Source organism: Danio aesculapii, chromosome 2 (genome assembly GCF_903798145.1).
Source record: "Danio aesculapii chromosome 2, fDanAes4.1, whole genome shotgun sequence".
Taxonomy (NCBI): Eukaryota; Metazoa; Chordata; class Actinopteri; order Cypriniformes; family Danionidae; genus Danio; species Danio aesculapii.
This window is the reverse complement of record NC_079436.1, coordinates 47,863,331-47,881,657: the sequence shown is the minus strand read 5'-3', so window position 1 is coordinate 47,881,657 and position 18,327 is coordinate 47,863,331. Positions and strand designations below refer to the sequence as shown.

At 40.8% G+C, this 18,327-nt stretch overlaps 1 protein-coding gene across 11 annotated transcripts in view; it reads right to left on the bottom strand.

The window, feature by feature from the left end:
• The window catches only part of mbnl1 (muscleblind-like splicing regulator 1), a 169,283-nt gene that overhangs the window by 82,534 nt on the left and 68,422 nt on the right, over nucleotides 1–18,327 (bottom strand). For all 11 annotated transcript variants that reach the window (XM_056481092.1, XM_056481116.1, XM_056481085.1 and 8 more), the window contains one exon: nucleotides 1,345–1,885. In XM_056481092.1, the coding sequence (XP_056337067.1) occupies nucleotides 1,345–1,518 (174 nt within the window). In that variant the 5' untranslated portion in view covers nucleotides 1,519–1,885. The remainder of the gene's footprint in view (nucleotides 1–1,344; nucleotides 1,886–18,327) is intronic.

The window sequence follows — 18,327 nt, the reverse complement described above, 5'->3', positions numbered from 1 at the left end:
TAACATGCAACATTCTCAGGCTTATTAAATGATAAAAATAAAATACCTAAAAGTAGTAAATTTAAAAACTTTATGTAAAGTAACTATTAAAAACTTAAAAATACGAATTAAAGTTAAATATAGTAATTATTGTGTTTTTATTTAAAAAAAAGCTAAAAATACAAAAAATAAATAAAAACGCACAGAATTAATGCAACTTTTTTTTAATTCTAAAAGTAAATATCTTTAAAGTACTAAATATAAAAACTATGAACAAAGTAACTATGAAAAATGGAAAAATACTAAATATAAAAATAAAAACATAATGAATTAAATCATGCAAATTTGCATGCAAATTCATGCAAAACAAAACAAAATGAAGACAAAGACGAAAATGAAATGAAACAAAAACCAAACAAAACACAAAAACAAAACAAAAACAGAACAAAATAAAACGATGACGAAGATGACAACAAAAACAAAATAAAATGAAGACGAAGATGAAGACGAAAACAAAAAATAAAAAAATGAAACAAAAACCAAAACAAAACAAAATAAAACAACTATACAAAACAAAATAAAACGAAGATGAAGACGAAAACAAAAAATAAATAAAACGAAGAAAAAAACTAAACAAAACAAAACAAACAAAAAACAAAACAAAGATGAAGACGAAAACAAAAATGAAATAAAATGAAGACAAAGACGAAAATGAAATAAAACAAAAAACAAAAACAAAACAAAAACAGAACAAAATAAAACGATGACGAAGATGACAACAAAAACAAAATAAAATGAAGACGAAGATGAAGACGAAAACAAAAAATTAAAAATGAAACAAAAACCAAAACAAAACAAAATAAAACAACTATACAAAACAAAATAAAACGAAGATGAAGACGAAAACAAAAAATAAATAAAACGAAGAAAAAAACAAAACAAAACAAAACAAACAAAAAACAAAACAAAGATGAAGACGAAAACAAAAATGAAATAAAATGAAGACAAAGACGAAAATGAAATAAAACAAAAAACAAACAAAAAACAAAAACAGAACAAAATAAAACGATGACGAAGATGACAACAAAAAACAAAATAAAATTAAGACGAAGATGAAGACGAAAACAAAAAATAAAAAATGAAACAAAAAAACAAAACAAAATAAAACAACTATACAAAACAAAATAAAACGAAGATGAAGACGAAAACAAAAAATAACAGAACAAAATGACCTAAGAGGCCTTACTCAGTAAAGGAATACGAGACAAACTTCAATCAGAGCCAACCTTAATAGCTGTAATACCTGTACATGTGAGCAGCATTCACACACTTCACACACACACTTGAGTCAGAGCTGTTTCTTACCTTCAGCGAGTCAAAGCAAGCGATGACCCGGCCATTCTCCACCTGGCAGCTCTTGGCGGGATGCGCAAACTTGCACTCGGCATCAGATCGAGCGCACGTTCCCCTCTGAAACTCTCGACACACCTCCAGCGTCAGCCATTTGGTGTCCCGCATGTGAGCCATATTCATCGCCATCTCCGCACGCTTTAGACTACAATTCCTTACAATCCCGAAAGTGCTTTATGTTTGTCACTTTTTTACCAACGTTCCTCTCTCTGCCTTAGATCATGAAGCTCCACTGTTTGCACACCAGGCCAAAGTGAGAAGAACAAAAAAAAAGAAAAATGTTGAAGTGAACTGCAGTGATGGAATCCAAAAGCAAAACAATCAAAAAAATCCTGCACTCTGATTGGCTGTTTTGTGTTTGAGGGGTCGTTCGGCGGGGTCTGGTGCAGTTTGTTCACTGATTTGGGCAGCAAGCAGGCAGGAAAGCTGAGGCTGGTACTATAAGCAGGTCCAAGCAGCGGCAGACGCAAGAGAGGGCACAAAACTCAGTACCCACCTGAAAGAGACAGAAAGACAACAGCTTTGAGAGATATTCCTTAAAGAGCAAACATGTTCATCAAGAGAGACAAACTTAATTCACTTGAACACTTCCCAATACTGCACTTTAAAAAACGTTTTGGTTGTTGAATCAAATGAGTGGGGCGACACGGTGGCGCAGTTACCCCCACAGTCCAAAGACATGCACTATAGGTGAATTGATAAAACTAAATTGGCCATAGTGTATGTGTGTGAATGCAAGAGTGTATGGGTGTTTCCCAGTGCTGGGTTGCGGCTGGAAGGGTATCTTATCCAGCATATGTTTTACATATGTTTTACACAGCGGGTGCCCTTCCAGCTGCAATCCATCACTGGGAACCACCCATACACTCATTCACACACCTATACTACAGACAATTTAGCTTACCTAATTTACTTATAGTGTATGTCTTTGGACTGTGGGGGAAACCGAAGCACCTGGAGGAAACCCACGCCAACACAAGGAGAACAGGCAAACTCCACACAGAAATGCCAACTGACCCAGCCGAGGCTCGAACCAGCGACCTTCTTGCTGTGAGGTGACACCACTTCCCACTGTGCCACGGCGCCGCCCCCATAGTACAATGATGATTACTATTCTTTTTAGGGATGTACCAAAATTATCAGCCGAAAATGGCATTCTTGGTTTTGGCCGAAAGAGAAAAATGGATAAAAATATGAGCCAACTTCGAGTAGTTTGTGCTTGAGTCAAATAACTCGCAGACAGGACATTTCTATGTAGTGTAGTTCCTGCTGCTTCCAATAGTATTACTGTGCTGGTAAACTGACACCTCTCAACTCCTTCACTATCAATAAAATGAGTTTATTTCATTGGCTTCTGTTTTTTAAAATCCGTTTAATTTCAGTTATTGGGTTGGATTTTGAAATGTCTTTCAAATTTCTTAAATAATTAATAATTTTTGGTTTTAGTTTTTGGACAAGTGCTTCCAGAAATTTTCATTTCGGTGCCTACAATTTATTATTATTATTTCTAAATATTATATGAACTAGAATAAAACATTGCAGCACTACATTTCAGACTAAAGTACACTACCTGACTAAAGTCTTGTCGTCTAGCCTAGTTTTAGAAACAACAAATAATATCTTGACTTGTAATATCTAGTTGATTAATTGGTATCAGTAGTGGCTTATATGAAAGGCAAAGGCCTCTAGATTACGGTTATTTTAACAAAATAAAATATGATCGTTAATATTGTGTATGACTCCCATGAGCTTGGAGGACTGCATCTACACACCTCTGCAATGGCTCAAATAAATTATTAATAAAGTCATCTGGAATGGCAAAGAAAGCGTTCTTGCAGGACTCCCAGAGTTCATCAAGATTCTTTGGATTCATCTTCAGTGCCTGCTCCATCTTACCCCAGACATGCTCAATAATGTTAATTCTGGTGACTGGGCTGGCCAATCCTGAATCACCTTGACCTACTTTGCTTTCAGGAACTTTGATGTGGAGGCTGAAGTATGAGAAGGAGCGCTGCTGGAGAATTTGCCCTCTCCTGTGGTTTGTAATGTAATGGGCAGAACAAATGTCTGTTGATGTTGCCATCCATTCTGCAGATCTCTCACACACCCCATACTGAATGTAACCCCAAACCATATTTTTTCCTTCACCAAACTTGACTGATTTCTATGAGAATCTTGGGTCCATATGGGTTCCAACAGATCTTCTGCCGTATTTGGGATGTTTGAGACCCAGTTTAACAGATAATTCATCGGAAAAAAATAAAAAAAATAACCTTTGCCTTCTGCCACTTTCCCAAATCAACTAGAAGTCAAATTATAAATTTTTTGCTCTTACAACTGTGATTAACGACAAGACTTTTGTCGGGTAGTGTATGCTATCTTATCATCACATGAGCTCATCATCATCATCATCATCATCATCATGATTTCGTCACATGACCAAGCCATGTCAAGTTATCATCTCAGCAAAAAAACTCATATTACATTAATTTACTGTAAAAACCGCTGGACTTTCTTTAGTGTAGCTAAATTGCATCATGTCTGATATTTTGGCAGATGTAGTAGATTACCCAGGTATCCCACGAATACTATTCCCTAATCTTATTTAGGACAGACAGCATGAACATAATTGAGACGTGGCCCATCTTCCACCTCATCTCACAATATCTCTCAGTTTCTCACTATTAGACTCTCAGCAGCTGCATGACTCCTTCAAACTCCTGGAAATGCCAGAAATGCACTGAAGTCTGCAGAATACCATCAGTTTGAGCAAATAAAACATTGTCATACACATTCCTAGACAAACACACACACACACTGGGCTCGTTCTAATACAAACACACCCATGAAACACACAAAGCAGCCCTTCACAACTTTAAGTTTCAGTCCAGGTTGTGGAGAACTGACCCAGAAGCACATCATGGCTTCAGCTCGAGCTGTGACGTATCGTTTAACAGAGACTGAGAAGGCGAGGTCATTTCCTGTTTCTGTGGTTAGCAGTGAGCCAATAGCAGGAAGAGATGAAGCAATGTTCCCGGCCGCATGCCAGTCAAGAGTCTAACTGAGAGACTGACTGCACTAAAACTGAACACACACTCAACTTAAATCACACAGATACTTCAGGTATGGTTTATAGGGTGGTTAATCAGCAGTTTTGTTTAAAAACACACACATTTTCACATGTATTTGCTTCATTCTACACTAATTCTGTTCTCCTAAACATGTGTTCTTAAGCCTTGTGTGCTATTAGGGATGTTTTCATCCACTCTGGGATGATTTTGAGTCTGTATTTAGCCATAAATTTCTCCATTTCTCAAGCAAATGGAATGATTTTTGTTGACAAATCTTATTTTGACAGATATTTTGAGAAAATGCTTTGGATTTTTTCAAAAACTTAATATACTCTGAGCAAATTTACCACCCTTTTGTTATGTTGGTGGCTGTTTTTGCCCCCATGACCTCCATTATAATGACATTTATTGATTGCAAAGCCATGACAGCATATAATAGGCACCAATATGGATTTTTTTGCCGATACCGATAACTCTAAAGATTTGGAGGACGATAACCGATATATTAGCCGAATCATGTGTTCTTGATTAATGCTGGTTTTCCCTGTTGGGAAGAAGTCAAATTTGTTTATGTTTTTTGTTTCTGATAACCAGTTACAGCAGTGGTTCCCAAAGTGGGGGTCGGGACAATGTAAGGTGGTCGCTTGGGGATTTCCAAAAATCTAATTAATTTGATTAAATCATTAGAATTACCTTATTTTATCCATAACTTACTGAAGATAAAAATTGTAATTTATAGCAACAGCTAACAGTTCTGAGTCATTGGCATTGTTTTTTTGGGGGTCGCGAGCTCAAAAGTTTGGTAACCCCTGAGTTACAATGCAAAAAAATTAAACGCTAGTAAACACTAGTAAACGTAGTGTATTTATGCACACACACACACACACACGCACACACACACACACACACACACGCACGCACGCACACACACACTTTAATCTGCTGTTTTACTCCATAGGATATATAAAAGCCAGAAACGTTTTTGTACAGGCCTATCTAAAGGGTTAATGCTGCCAACGGATGATCAACAGTAAAAAATTTAACTTTTACCTATTCTCATAAGGAAAAAACACCAACAATCAAGACTGCATGATTACATGCCATCAAAAAATATTGTTATAATGGAAGTCAATGGGGAAAAAACAGTCACTAACATAACGAAAGGGTGGTCAATTTAAACAGTACACAAGGGTTAAGTGATCCCTGTGTTCTTGTTGTGAAGTTCAATTCCTATACTCAAGCCTGCAAAAACTGAGGATACGTGAAAGAATGTGCTCTTGATATTGACAATGCATTCAATACAGACTTGAGTGCATTGGTAGCTTGATGCTAGCCCTATTGCCCCCTTTAAATAAAGAAGGAGGGAAGAATAGCACTTCTCTTTTCACCATTATTTACAGCGTAGATATATTGACCTTATTCTACAATGCGGAAGTGCGCTCGTTTTTGCGATTGTTTTAGGACTTCCGATTCAGTTGCCTATGGGAGAAATTACTAGAAATAATAAACGGCAGAAAACGATCAAACTACTCGCTCTACAAACAAGTGTTTGCATGACTATACATAAAAAGTAGAATAATATAATAAGAAAAGATGAGTTTGCAACATCAAGCAGCATAACGAGCTGTTTTTAACCTCTAAAAATGAATGGAAGTGAATGACCGGAAGTCTCAAGCTAAAAAGATTCAAATGGCTGCGTCTGTTCGTACGCGGAGAATAAGGTGAATATAAATTGTTTACAAAAAGAGATGGTGAAAATAAGACAGTGAAAGTAAACATTCACATAATGTGAAGAGTAAACACATGATCACTTCTATTTGCATTGTGCAAAGTATCTTTGTTGATTTTGCATATTTACATACAGTATATATCAAAGGTAAAGAGCAACAAACAATGTGCAGCATTTTATAAAAGTAGAAATTATTGTCTGTTCAAATGTGTGAAAGTCACGTGTTTTCAAAGGATGCCTTCTGTCCTCTGTCTTAAGCTGCGGTCGCACTGGACTATTTGACCCATAGACTTCCATTCATATGCACATGAATGCAACAGAATGGAAGCGCAAGCTTGTGCGACAAGTTTCGCATGTCACTGCGTTGCAAAGTTTTATCTTGGTAAACTCTGACCAGCAAAATCACTTCACGTGAGACCTATCGAAGATCAAAACCTGACCTCTTTGTTCAGAAAATTTAAATATGGACCAATCGCTCGCTTTTTTAATGTCTAATCATCCTGTTTAGTCCCGCCCCTTTTCACAGAGCCTATGACAGAATTTCAAATGCTCAAACTTAAGCGAATGTGATCGCAGCATTACAAGACAGTTCTTCTATAAGGCCTTAAAAAGCCAATTCTGCAAAAGAAATTATCTCCACTTAATTTACATTCATTCATTTATTTTCCTTCGTCTTAGTGCTTTATTTATCAGGGGTCGCCACAGTGAAATAAACTGCCAACTATTCCAGTATATGTTTTACAAAATGAATGTCCTTCAAGCCGCAACCCAGTACTGGGAAACACCCACACACTCTCACATTCACACACATACTCATACACTATGGTCAATATAGTTCATCCAATTCACCTATAGCGCATGTCTTTGGACTGTGGGGGAAACCGAAGCACCAGGAGGTAACCCATGTCAAAACTCCATACGGAAACGCCAGCTGGCCTAGCCGGGACTCGAACCATTGGCATTCTTGCTGTGTGTTCACAGTGCTAACCACTGAGCCACCGTGCCATCCTCTATTGAATTTTGAGCGTTGTAAATTTGCAGATTTATGCTGAAACAGCAACAGTTCATACAAACTAAAGTTTAAAAGAGGTATTTTTTAAAAATGACTATTTACCGTCAGTTAAAAAAACAGTTTTTTAGAAACACACTTGATTAAATTTGCATAACTTCCATCCTAAATAGTACTTGAACCAAGAATATGTCCCAAACCGTAGTATGTTGAGTATGCCAACTTTATACTACTTCTGGTAGAAATGAACTCTAACCACTAATAGTGTAAACACACTCAAAAGTATGTACTTTTTCCAATCGCAAATAAGCGCATTCTTTCAGGACATAGTGTAAGTATGTGAATGGAGATGCAGCAACATATTTGAATGTGGCCTCTGTTGACTAAGCAAGCAGTCAAAGTGCACTAGCAACCTGAAGACAACAAAACCACATAGCAACACCCTGACCGTGTCACAACAAGGTGCAAGAATAATATTTCAAATAACTAAAAGCTAAACAACTGCAAATAATAAAAACACTTCAAAATAAATGCAAATATTTCTAAACAACTACCAGATGTTGAACTAAATATTATTTCAATAATAGATTATAAAAATACATTGAATGAAGCCAATATTTATAATTCAATACACTGTAAAAGCCAACAGTCAATTTTATCAAATGAAATGAGTATAGTTAACTCAAAATGTACTGAAAGTTAATTAGAAAAGTGTTTTGAACTCAGTGTTGAGGGTAATGAGTTAATGAAATACCTCATTACTTCAGCTTAAATGGAAAAAGTTCACAGTACTCATATAGATTAGTTTTTTAACTCAAATGCTTTTTTGCAATCGGTTTCCTCAAACAGTTTGAGTTGCCTTAACTAATTTGTCAAGGGAGAAGGCAAGAGGATTCAAGTGCAGGTCAAAATATATTTTTTTATTTATCTAGTTGGCTGGGCAATAACAAAAACCTCCAGCCGAAAGGGCTGGAAAACCCACAGAGGGATAAAAATCTCCAGGCAAAAATAAAAGAATATAAAAACCAAGGATGGCCTGTAGAGGGCAGACGGCAGTCTAGTACGCCAATCAACAGTGTAAAAACAAAAGAAAACTAATGCACTACCAACTGTCCCAACAGGAGACGCACGGCAGTCCAAGCCGTCAATAAATAAAGTCAATGCAAAAGTGAAAGCAAAACTGTTCCAGAGGGAGGTGCACGGCAATCCAAAACCGTCAGTCCGCAAGGGGTTAATGCCGGTGCGCTTCAGACGAGAGAGAGCAGGTGGAGTGAATGTCGGCCGGAGAGGAAGATCGCTGGTGGGCGGTAGAGGGGGAACTACAGCAGGAAGTGCGGAGGGGTGAGGAAGCCGCGGCTGATCAGCAGCAGGGATGGTTTGACTAAGGAGAAAAAAAGGCGGAAATCCAAGACAAACATTAACGACTGGCACTGGAGCCTAAACAGAAACAGGACGAGACAGGACTGGACAAGATATTATAAAACAGGATCGTAAGGTAACACACGCGAACGATAAGGTACAAGACAGTGAGAACGAGAGGACTAAATAGGAAGACTAATGAAGGTAAACTACAGGCAGGTGTGAATGAACTAATGATCTAATGAGTAAAATGACAAGTGGGTGGGGTGAGACAGCGGAGCACATGGCGAGCTGTCAAACTAACGCCATGTGCGCCGAGAAAAACAAAACAAATGAACGTGACGACAACATGCAGGTGACAGACCATGACAGTACCCCACCCCTAGGAGCGCCACCTGGCGCCTCAGGGGAGGGGCTTACCCCGTCGCCGGTGAAAGTCCACAATCAATGTCCGGTCCAGAACATGCCGAGCTGGAATCCAACTCCTCTCCTCAGGACCATAACCCTCCCAGTCCACTAGATACTGAAAACCCCGGCCCCGGCGTCTGACATCCAGCAATCTCCTGACGCTGTATGCAGGAGAACCATCCACTAGGCGAGGGGGGGGAGGGGCAGGGGAAGAGACAGCAGGGTTAAGACTAGATCTAAACACAGGTTTAACCCTGGATACATGAAAAACAGGGTGTACCCGACCAAGAGTGGGAGGCAACTTGAGCCGAACTGCCACCGGACTCAAGACCTTGGTGATGAGGTATGGGCCAATGAACCTGGGAGCCAATTTACGTGAGGCTACCCTAAGAGGCAGGTCCTTGGTGGATAACCATACCTTCTGACCACACACATATTCAGGTGGGGGGGTCCGATGACGGTCGGCTGCTGCTTTGGTTCGTCTAGAGGTCCGAGCCAAGACCTCCCTAGCCCTCGTCCAGGTGCGGCGGCACCGTTGAACAAAGGCCAAGGCCGACGGAACTGCAGCGTCAGGTTCCTGTGAGGGGAACAGAGGAGGTTGATAACCCATGGAACAGAGAAATGGGGACATACCTGTAGACGCTACCGGCAGGGAATTATGGGCGTACTCAACCCATGAGAGCTGTTGGCTCCAGGAACAAGGATTCTGGGAGGTCAGGCAGCGGAGGGTTCTTTCGAGATCCTGGTTGGCTCGCTCACATTGCCCATTGGTCTGAGGGTGAAATCCTGAAGAAAGACTCGCTGAGGCTCCGATCTGTCGACAGAACTCTCTCCAAAACCGGGAAACAAACTGTGGTCCCCTATCAGAGACCACATCAACCGGAAGGCCATGAATCCGGAAGACATGGTCAACCATAGCTTGAGCTGTTTCCTTGGCAGAGGGGAGTTTGGGCAAAGGAATAAAATGGGCTGCTTTAGAAAAGCGGTCTACTACAGTCATGATGACAGTGTTTCCTCTTGAGGGGGGAAGGCCAGAAACAAAATCAAGGGCCAGGTGTGACCATGGACGAGAGGGAATGGGCAAGGGCTTGAGCAGACCAACAGGCGCTTGGTTAGAAGTCTTGTTCTGGGCACAAACTGAGCAAGCCAACACAAACTGCCTGACGTCCGGCCTTAGAGAGGGCCACCAAAATCGCTGGCGGATGGCAGCCAGTGACCTCCAAATTCCTGGGTGACAAACCAGCCTGGATGCATGCCCCCACCGGAGGACCTCGGGACGCAGCGCAACCGGCACAAACAGCCGACCCTCCGGACACCCTTCTGGCACCTCAATCCCTCGGCCGGCCTTAATTACCTGCTGCTCGATGCCCCAGGAGAGGGACCCAACCACCACTCCCTCGGGGAGGATGGGTCCAATTGGGGACTCCTCACTGGGAGCCTCGAACAGCCGAGAGAGGGCATCAGGTTTAGTATTTTTGGACCCTGGCCGGTACGAGAGACTGAAGTTGAATCGGCCAAAGAAGAGTGCCCAGCGGGCCTGGCGTGCGCTCAACCTCTTGGCCGAACGGATATACTCCAGGTTCTTATGGTCCGTCCAGACCAAGAAGGGGTGCACTGCTCCCTCCAGCCAGTGACGCCACTCACCCAAAGCCAGCCTGACTGCCAACAGCTCCCTATTACCAATGTCGTAATTACGTTCTGCTGGGCTCAGGCGATGAGAGAAGAAGGCACAAGGGTGCACTTTCCCATCCTTTGAGGACCGCTGAGATAGGACCGCGCCTACCCCAACATCAGAGGCATCTACCTCGACAATGAATTGTTGTTCAGGATCTGGAATAGAAAGGACAGGAGCAGAGACGAAACGGGACTTAAGAGCATCAAAGGCCTCCTGAGCCTGTGTGTTCCACCTGAACAATACCTTAGTGGAGGTGAGAGCCGTTAAGGGTGCAGCAATCTGACTAAAGTTCCTGATGAAGCGCCTATAGAAATTGGCAAAACCCAGGAAACGCTGCAGAGCCTTGCGGGTGTTGGGGACTGGCCACGTAGCGACAGCCCTTATCTTGGCAGTATCAGGTTTTATTCCCTCAGCCGAGATGACATACCCCAGGAATGTAACCGACTTAGTGTGGAACTCGCACTTCTCCGCCTTAATAAAGAGTTGGTTCTCTAGTAGTCGTTGGAGGACCTGACGCACATGATGAGTGTGTGCCTGTAAAGAGGATGAGAAAATGAGAATATCATCCAGGTACACGAAGACAAACTTGTTTACCATGTCTCTCAGCACGTCGTTAACCAGGGCCTGGAAGACAGCTGGGGCATTGGTCAGACCAAAAGGTAAGACAAGATATTCAAAGTGTCCCGTAGGGGTATTAAAGGCTGTCTTCCACTCATCTCCCTCACGGATGCGCACCAAGTGGTAAGCGTTACGGAGGTCTAATTTGGTAAAGACCCGGGCTCCCTGCAACAACTCAAAGGCAGATGACATAAGAGGTAAGGGGTACCTGTTTTTAATTGTGATGTCGTTCAGCCCTCTGTAGTCGATACATGGACGCAGGGAGCCATCCTTCTTCTTTACAAAGAAGAAGCCCGCACCCGCAGGTGATGATGAGGGACGGATGAGACCAGTACTAAGTGATTCCTGAATATACCTGTCCATAGCCTCTCTTTCTGGACCAGAAAGGGAATACAAGCGACCCCTGGGTGGAGAAGTGCCTGGGAGGAGGTCAATGGCACAGTCATATGGTCGATGAGGAGGAAGGGATCCAGCCCGAGACCTGCTAAAGACCTGGCGAAGACCATGGTACTCCACCGGGACCTTAGTTACATCAACAATCTCCTCCTGCAACACAGAACACAGAGAACCAGGAGACAAGGCAGAACCCAGACAAGAAGCAAGACAAGACTGACTCCAGGCCAACACAGAATTCCCGGACCAATCAACGTGAGGATTGTGCCGTACCAGCCAGGGATGCCCCAAGACAACAGGGGAACCTGGTGAATCAAAAAGGTACAGTTCAATGGCCTCACGGTGATTGCCAGAAACGACAAGACTTACATGAGGGGTGACGTGGGTAATGGTAGAGATGAGCTGACCCGCCAGCGACCAGACGGAAATGGGAGAAGGGAGGGGGATGGCGGGAATACCCCACTGCTTGGCAGTGGAACTGTCCAGAAAATTGCCCTCGGCCCCCGAATCGAGCAAGGCAGAGCTGGAGTTGAGGGATCCCTCATGTTGAATGGTGATGGGTAACAGGGTGCGAGACAGGGGGGAATTCAGACAGGGAGAGGCGCCCACCAGGATCCCCTGGTTTACTGATGGGCCCTGGCTTTTAAAGGGCACTTGATGGCAAAGTGCCCTGGTTTGCCACAGTAAAGGCACACGCCACGAGCTAGACGGTCCCTCTTCTCCTGAGGCGTGAGGCGCATCCGTCCCATCTGCATGGGCTCGGCATCGGGAGTAGAGGAGGTTTGTTGGGGGAGGATGTCATCAACCCTCGAAGAAGAATGGACAGACCGCCACTGGCGGCGGCGGCGAAGGCGTCCCTCCACACGTAGAGCCAGGTCAGTAAGAGTCTCCAGGTGACGAGGAAGCTCATGAGAAGAGATCTCATCTTGGATCTCCTCATGCAGACCCTCAAAAAATCTGGACCGGAGGGCCCCTTCATTCCAGTCACAAGTGGCTGCCAATGTGTTGAATTCAATAGAATAGTCGGTGACGGACCGACCCTCCTGGGTCAGTCGTGCCAACCGGGTGGCTGCCTCATCTCCCTGTGCAGACCGGTCAAATAGCTTAATCATCTCTTGCTTAAAGTCATCAAAAAAGCGGCAGAAAGGTGCCCTGGCGTCCCAGACTGCAGTTCCCCACTCACGTGCTCTCCCCGTAAGCAGGGTCAGGACATATGCCACCCTGGAGGCCTCTGAGGCATAACGGCGGGGTTGTAGGGCAAAAACAAGCGCACACTGCGATAAAAAGGCCCGACAGGAGCTGGGGTCTCCATTATACGGTGGTGGATTGTTGGCATGGGGCTCTGGATCATGATGGTGTGTGATGAGAGGAGAGGCAACCTGTCTGGATCCTGCAGCCTCATGCTGGAGCGACTCAATCCGTGCATTGAGCTCAACCACCTGGGCAGTGAGCATCTCCACCTCTCTGGAGGTGGTGGTGAGCTGGGTGGCATGTTGACCCAAGAGTGCACCCTGCTGGGCGAGTGCAGTTCGCACCTGGTCCGAACCTGCTGAATCCATGATGACCTTATCGTTCTGTCAAGGGAGAAGGCAAGAGGATTCAAGTGCAGGTCAAAATATATTTTTTTATTTATCTAGTTGGCTGGGCAATAACAAAAACCTCCAGCCGAAAGGGCTGGAAAACCCACAGAGGGATAAAAATCTCCAGGCAAAAATAAAAGAATATAAAAACCAAGGATGGCCTGTAGAGGGCAGACGGCAGTCTAGTACGCCAATCAACAGTGTAAAAACAAAAGAAAACTAATGCACTACCAACTGTCCCAACAGGAGACGCACGGCAGTCCAAGCCGTCAATAAATAAAGTCAATGCAAAAGTGAAAGCAAAACTGTTCCAGAGGGAGGTGCACGGCAATCCAAAACCGTCAGTCCGCAAGGGGTTAATGCCGGTGCGCTTCAGACGAGAGAGAGCAGGTGGAGTGAATGTCGGCCGGAGAGGAAGATCGCTGGTGGGCGGTAGAGGGGGAACTACAGCAGGAAGTGCGGAGGGGTGAGGAAGCCGCGGCTGATCAGCAGCAGGGATGGTTTGACTAAGGAGAAAAAAAGGCGGAAATCCAAGACAAACATTAACGACTGGCACTGGAGCCTAAACAGAAACAGGACGAGACAGGACTGGACAAGATATTATAAAACAGGATCGTAAGGTAACACACGCGAACGATAAGGTACAAGACAGTGAGAACGAGAGGACTAAATAGGAAGACTAATGAAGGTAAACTACAGGCAGGTGTGAATGAACTAATGATCTAATGAGTAAAATGACAAGTGGGTGGGGTGAGACAGCGGAGCACATGGCGAGCTGTCAAACTAACGCCATGTGCGCCGAGAAAAACAAAACAAATGAACGTGACGACAACATGCAGGTGACAGACCATGACATAATTAGGTTTTACAGTACTCAGTTGGTTTGAGTTCTCTTCATTTATTTAGTTTTACTGTGCTCAAATTGCTTTGTTTACTCAAATGGATTAAGTTCACAGTGTTAATTAGGATTAGTTTTTGAGCTTTAATGGTTTGTTGCAATCGGTTTCCTCAAATGGTTTGAGGTACCTTAACTTATTGAGTTTTAATTTATATCAATAATAAAGCAATTAAGTCCATAGTACATAATTATATAGTAACACACAGAACTGCAAAAATTCATGGTAGAATGAATCAATTATAGATATAAAAAACTAGAAATTATGCCTACAAAAACACTCATATACAAACACACAACACATCACTGTTTATGGAAAGCCATATTTTAATCCGATAAGACTTTTAGTATGAAGTCAGACTGGATCCAGGGCATGCTGAATACTCAGGCTAGATGATTTTGTGAAATGAAAAAGAAAGTGATAGCTCTGGATAAAGTGAATCCTTGAGCCTTCCAGCATGATTTTGATCTCACATTAAACAGGCTCATGCCTGCGTTATCTGTGTTTACTGAGAAGAAGGAGAATCACTGTGACAATTAAAGAAAATTCATGCTCAGACTCGGATTCAAGATCCTTGCTTGATCATTGCATGCTGTTTCTTTGGTCCCTCTTTTTTTTTGGTTAAATGATCTGCCTATTATGTCACCGTATATCTCCCACAATCCTTTGCGATGTAATAACAGATTTCTTAGAAGTTGCTGCAAGGTCAAACAAGGAGAGAAAATAAGAGCGATAGCAAAAGAGAGAGAGAGAGAGAGAGAGAGAGAGAGAGAGAGAGGGAGAGAGAGAGAGAGAGAGAGAGAGAGAGAGAGAGAGAGAGAGGGAGAGAGGGAGAGGGAGAGGGAGAATGATCTGGATGTTGGCCAATCAAAGCCCATTAAAAAGTCAAACATTTTTGCCACTGGGAGGAGAACTGGATGTTATGTTCTCTTTTAAGAAATGGAAACTATTCGAGTGATTCACGTGAATGAGATATTAAGTGTTTGGTTCTTTTTTGCACTTGGCTTATGGCTTTGTTTATGTCTAATACGCTCCTGTCAGTGAGAAATGCTTGATTGAACATTTGATTTCCTGTGGCTCTGTTTGTTATTTGGCAGCGGTGTGATATTAAAAGACTGACTTTTTAAATAGAGGATTTGTAATTAAAGGTGACATCAGCCTGAGTTTAGTCTAGGAAAGAGAAAACAAACTCTGCTTTGCATAGATCTTTGACTTCTCAAATACGCAGCATATTAATATTGAAATCTCACTGTTTGAGGCTGGAGGTATTAAAGCCGGGTTTGTAAACAAAAAAAGCAAACTATATGAGAAACCGATCGTTTAAGTGCATCATTAATGACCCGCACAAACACTTTTTAAATAGAATCATATGGAAGTGTAATAAACAAAACCGAGGATTTTTAGAGTGTGATGTCACGGAACCTTCAAAGTTCCAAATAGAACTCAGTGTTCTTTAGTTCCTCAGAAAACCACATCACATATTAAATCCTTAAAGAGCAATTGATGATCTGATGAACTTGCTGAATGCACCATTTTTCAAATCTCTGAAGAACCACACAGCATATATAAAATCACATTACATTATGAAACCAAAAAATATTATACAGCCAAAAATTAGGACTGCAATGGGTTACAGAAATAGGAGTTGCGTAATTTTTTGGCATAAATTGACTATTGATTAAAAGATAAAGATGACATATTTTCAAGCATTTTAATTAATTAATTAATTTTCCTACGGCTTAGTGCCTTTATTCATCAAGGGTCGCCACAGCGGAATGAACCACCAACTTATACAGCATATGTTTTACACAGTGGATGACTTTCCAGCTGCAACCCAGTACTGGGAAACACCCATACACACTCGTTTACACACATACACTACAAACAATTTAGTTTATTCAATTCACCTATATAGGCAAGGGACGATAACCGGTTTTAAGGTTTACCGCGGTTTTGAAAAGTCAAGGTTTTAAAACCGTTAAAATGTTCTGCTATACCGTTTTTAAGGTATTTATAATTGATTTTTTTATTTAACTATTTTTTTTTTTAGGGTAATAGTATTAGGGTTTTTTTTTTTTTTTGAGTTTTTTTTAGGGTAATAGTATCTCCAGCAGAAAAGGACCCCCCTCCCCAGATCAAAAGCTACTGGTCAGCCCTTGATTCAGGAAACATCTGAAAAACAAATCGCTTATAAACCAACATCCAAGCATGCTGTATACCTGAACAATGGCTTACTTTATATCTAAAGAAAAGAAAGATATCCAAAGATGCTTAAAGTTTTAAAGAAAATTGTGTTTTTGAAACTAATGAAGATCACAGAAGTCAATGATTTACTTTAGTTATTTAGCATGGCATGTTTACTATTTCAAAATATTTAAAATGTTAAAATAAAATATATTTCAATGGGGACAAAAAGTTGTTATTTTTACCCAGACATTTAAAAAGAATATATTTTAAAGCAGTAATCACATTACCGTGATATCGTAATATTTTTTCCAAAGTTATCATACCGTCAGAATCTTATACAGGCCCATGCCTACAGCTATACCACATGTCTTTGGACTGTGGGGGAAACCGGAGCACCCTGAGGAAACCCACGCCAACACGAGGAGAACATGCAAACTCCACACAGAAATGTCAACTAGCCCAGCTGGGACTCAAACCAGTGACCTTCCTCCTCAGGGAGTCACCGTGTCGCCTAAGCATGTTAATATTTATTTTTATAAAACACAATACCAATACTTCAAGTTTTGGAGATGAAAAAAAAAACTATATTTGGTGGAATAACACAACATTTTGAAATAAAAACATTATTGTTTAGATTTTTTAAATTCTTTAATTTAGCATTTGACCAGAAAATCTTTGTCGTTTTCTTTATTTTATTTTTTGGAAACAAAATGATCATCAAAGGAATGATTATTATTGTTCAACTGAGGTGTCTATTTGACAAGCTGCCATGTCACATCAATAATTGTTGTAATTTATAGATTAAAACAAGACTTTTTTTATTTTTGAAAAAAAAAAAAAGCAAAACAAAACAAAGCCTATTTTGATTATTGGACACAAGGACTGCTACACCGTCATGACAACAAATGTTTTTATGTTACTTTAACTTATTTTAATACGTTTAACAGTCAGTTTTACTGATTGAATTTGAGATTAAATTTGAGACTAGAAAATTTCATTTGACTCAACTAGACAATTTAGAGCAGTAAGATTTTTTTTTACAGTGTATAACATCTACTGAACAAGTACGTGTATATCAAGCAAAACAAAAAAGGTACAGACTAAAAGACTGGTTATTTGCTATGAGAAACAAAATTGATTAGTTAAAATTAACTTATATAAACCTTTATTTTCAAATCAAGTTCTCCACAGGCATTAGCTAAAACAATGCTGTTTTTGTTCAGTACACGTGTACCATTACACCCCTATCAAAAATGAAATGATAGTGAAATGCTGGAACAAAGCATTAAAATTCAAGAGCAAGCATGTTTGTTTTTTTTTAACCAAAAAATCCCAAAAACCACCCACACATACTGCACAACCCAAGTTCAGCTCTTTTCAGCGTAATTGAGTACAGCCCATTTTGAAAATGAATATTTTATCCATTTCTTAGTGAATATAGGCAATGTATTTTGGTACATTTAAACAAAACAGATTTATTAAACAGATATATTTATTCAAATAACATTTTAATAACCAACCATATTTAGAAATTGAAAGATAATACAATTAAATTCAAGCAAAATATTGCCCAAAAAATTACAACCTACAAAATTTCAACTAAATGAGTGAATTTTTTTTTTTGCTTTTCTTGATTTTTCCTCTTTCTTAAATTTGGGTTTAATATTTTTCTAAAACATAAATTTGGCTGTACTAGTTTTTAGATCGTTATTGCAAGTTATTTTGTTAGATAAGCTCCAGATTTGCCTTTAGTACTGACTAATCTAATGTATATGCACAAATATAATCATGTATAGCTTTTCCTATTAAAAATATAAATTTAAAAGAGATTTGTGAGGGGTGGACTTTTATATGCTGAGCACTGTATTTATAATCATTTTTTTAACTTATCACATGGATCTTTATAGTTCTATTCTGAACCAAAATGCTTCTGATCTTGAATCAGGCACCATGTGAAAGCTCTAAATTTGCCCTAAATTCTCCTGAACCCAATCCTATGTTTTCTCCAGAATG